Consider the following 2162-nt stretch of genomic DNA (forward strand, 5'->3'; position numbering starts at 1 on the left):
TATCACACGCTCTGTGGCCGTTTGTCTAAAAAGTCATGTCCGAAAGTACTATGCTACTGAATGGCTTACTAGTATTACTTACTATAGTGTCTTGACTCTTTGCTTGATGTCGATTGAGCTTCCTTGCAAAATGACCAACTGTACGTACGTAAGAATCTATATATAATTCCTATCCATCATCAAAAAAATAAAGAAGAAGATATTTCATAGCCTGTAGATAGAGAAGCTTTCTGCAATTGGTATGTACGTCCTTTAATTTATACAGATGCGAATAAGACTGTTTGGCGCCATTATTCTGCCCATCTCTACCTCCTCCGGTTCTTCGTGTCTTCCTATACAAGCGAAGCTTTCCCGATTTGTTGTTCCATTGCAAGAATTTGGATCAGCTCTACCCTAGTAGATACTAGATAGTAGTTCATACAGTATATATTTCCGGTGGTTGAGCGCCGTGTTCATGGAGGCAGAGGCAGCAAGCAACATGGAGGACTCAAGCCTGTTCATGCAGTGGGCGATGGACACGCTGCTGCAGGAGGAGGAGCCTGCGGTCGACGACGTGCACTGGGCGATGGACACGCTCCTGCAGGAGGAGGAGGAGGAGCATGCGGCGGTCGACGGCGGCGACGCAGTAGTCTTCCCCTCGCTCCAAGCGCTCCGCGACGCCTCCCACGCGGCGGAGATGGTGCGGGAGCTTATGGCCGTGGCTGCCGCCGCCGAAACCCACGACGCGGCGGCGGCAAACAGCTCGCCGAGCGGTGGTTCCGGCGACGGCGGCGGCGAGGTCACGGACGGCGGCAGCAGCGGGGCCACCGGCACCGATCCTGCAGCCCCGGCCACTACGGCGGCCACGGATTACTACGGCGGATCCTGGCCGCCACAGTCGCCCACCAGCTCGTCGTTCGCGCGCGCGCCACCGCCAGCACCGCCGAGCAGCAACAGCAACACCATCCTGCCCACGGTGAGCTGGAACTTCGTCACCGGCTCGGCGCAGCCTGGCAGCGAGGGCGTGCTGGAGGAAGCCGCCGTCCCGGCACGCAGCTTGCCGCCGCCTGAGCTGGCTCAACGCCGCCGGTCACCGCCGCCGCCGAGAAGAGCGGCCCACCACCCAGTACGCAGCATGGGAGCGCCATCGTCGGCGTCGTGCACGCCGGACCACATCGTCGCGGAGCGCAAGCGCCGGGAGAAGATCAACAAGCGATTGATCGAGCTCTCCACCGTCATCCCTGGCCTCAAGAAGGTCCACTCCCATCCGTTCCAAATGAACCAAACTCATGCCCTTGTTCTCTGCGTCGATCAAATCCATGCTATCGATCCTGACAAGGACAGGTTGCAGATGGACAAGGCGACGATCCTCTCCGACGCGGCCAAGTACGTGAAGGAGCTTCAGCAGCGGCTCAAGGCCCTGGAAGACGCTGCTGCCGCCGACGCCGGCAGCATCAGGAGAAAAGCGCCGCCGGCGGCGGACGAGAATGGTGGCTCCGGGTCGCCGACGTCGGCATCCTCCTCGTCGGGGGCACCAGCACTTCCGGAGATCGAGGCACGCTTGTCGGAGAGGAGCGTGATGGTAAGGATCCATAGCTGCGGCGGCAAAGGGGTGGCGGCGGCAGCGCTCGCCGTGGTCGAGGGCCTCGGGCTCACCGTCGTCCATGCCAATGTCATGCCATTCTCGGCTTGCACTATCAGCATAACCATCACAGCAGAGGCAAGTCCGTTTTCTTCTTATTATTCTTTTCTCCCCATATTTATTTTATTTGGATATTTGGACTAATACATTCAGCAATCTGATCTCTGCATGCTTTCTGTATTTGAATATATATATATATATATATATATATATATATATATATATATATATATATATATATATATATATATATATATATATATATATATATATATATATATATATATATATATATATATATATACATATATATATATAGATAGGTATATCTAAAACTATACACATTTGGCCGGATAAGATCATTTCCATATTAAAAGCATACAATCCACACATCCTTAATGATATAGTCTATGTCGTAAGAAGGTTTGACAGTGCAAACCAAATACATAATGTCAATTCATCCTCTTTCCTGTTAATGAAAAGTGGACCAAGACTGTAAAGAGGATGAATTGACATTATGTAATAATTGTTACATAATGTC

At 51.9% G+C, this 2162-nt stretch overlaps 1 protein-coding gene across 1 annotated transcript; it reads left to right on the top strand.

Annotated features, from left to right (window-relative positions):
• Window positions 1–327: 327 nt before the first annotated feature.
• LOC8155318 (transcription factor MYC2) lies at window positions 328–1765 on the top strand. Its single transcript, XM_021450684.1, has 2 exons — window positions 328–1234; window positions 1331–1765. Exons 1-2 carry the CDS (start codon window positions 455–457, stop codon window positions 1763–1765), a joined length of 1215 nt encoding a protein of 404 aa, XP_021306359.1. The 5' UTR covers window positions 328–454.
• Window positions 1766–2162: the final 397 nt, after the last annotated feature.

The sequence above is a fragment of the Sorghum bicolor genome, unplaced genomic scaffold, assembly GCF_000003195.3.
Source record: "Sorghum bicolor cultivar BTx623 unplaced genomic scaffold, Sorghum_bicolor_NCBIv3 super_2250, whole genome shotgun sequence".
NCBI classification, from domain to species: Eukaryota; Viridiplantae; Streptophyta; class Magnoliopsida; order Poales; family Poaceae; genus Sorghum; species Sorghum bicolor.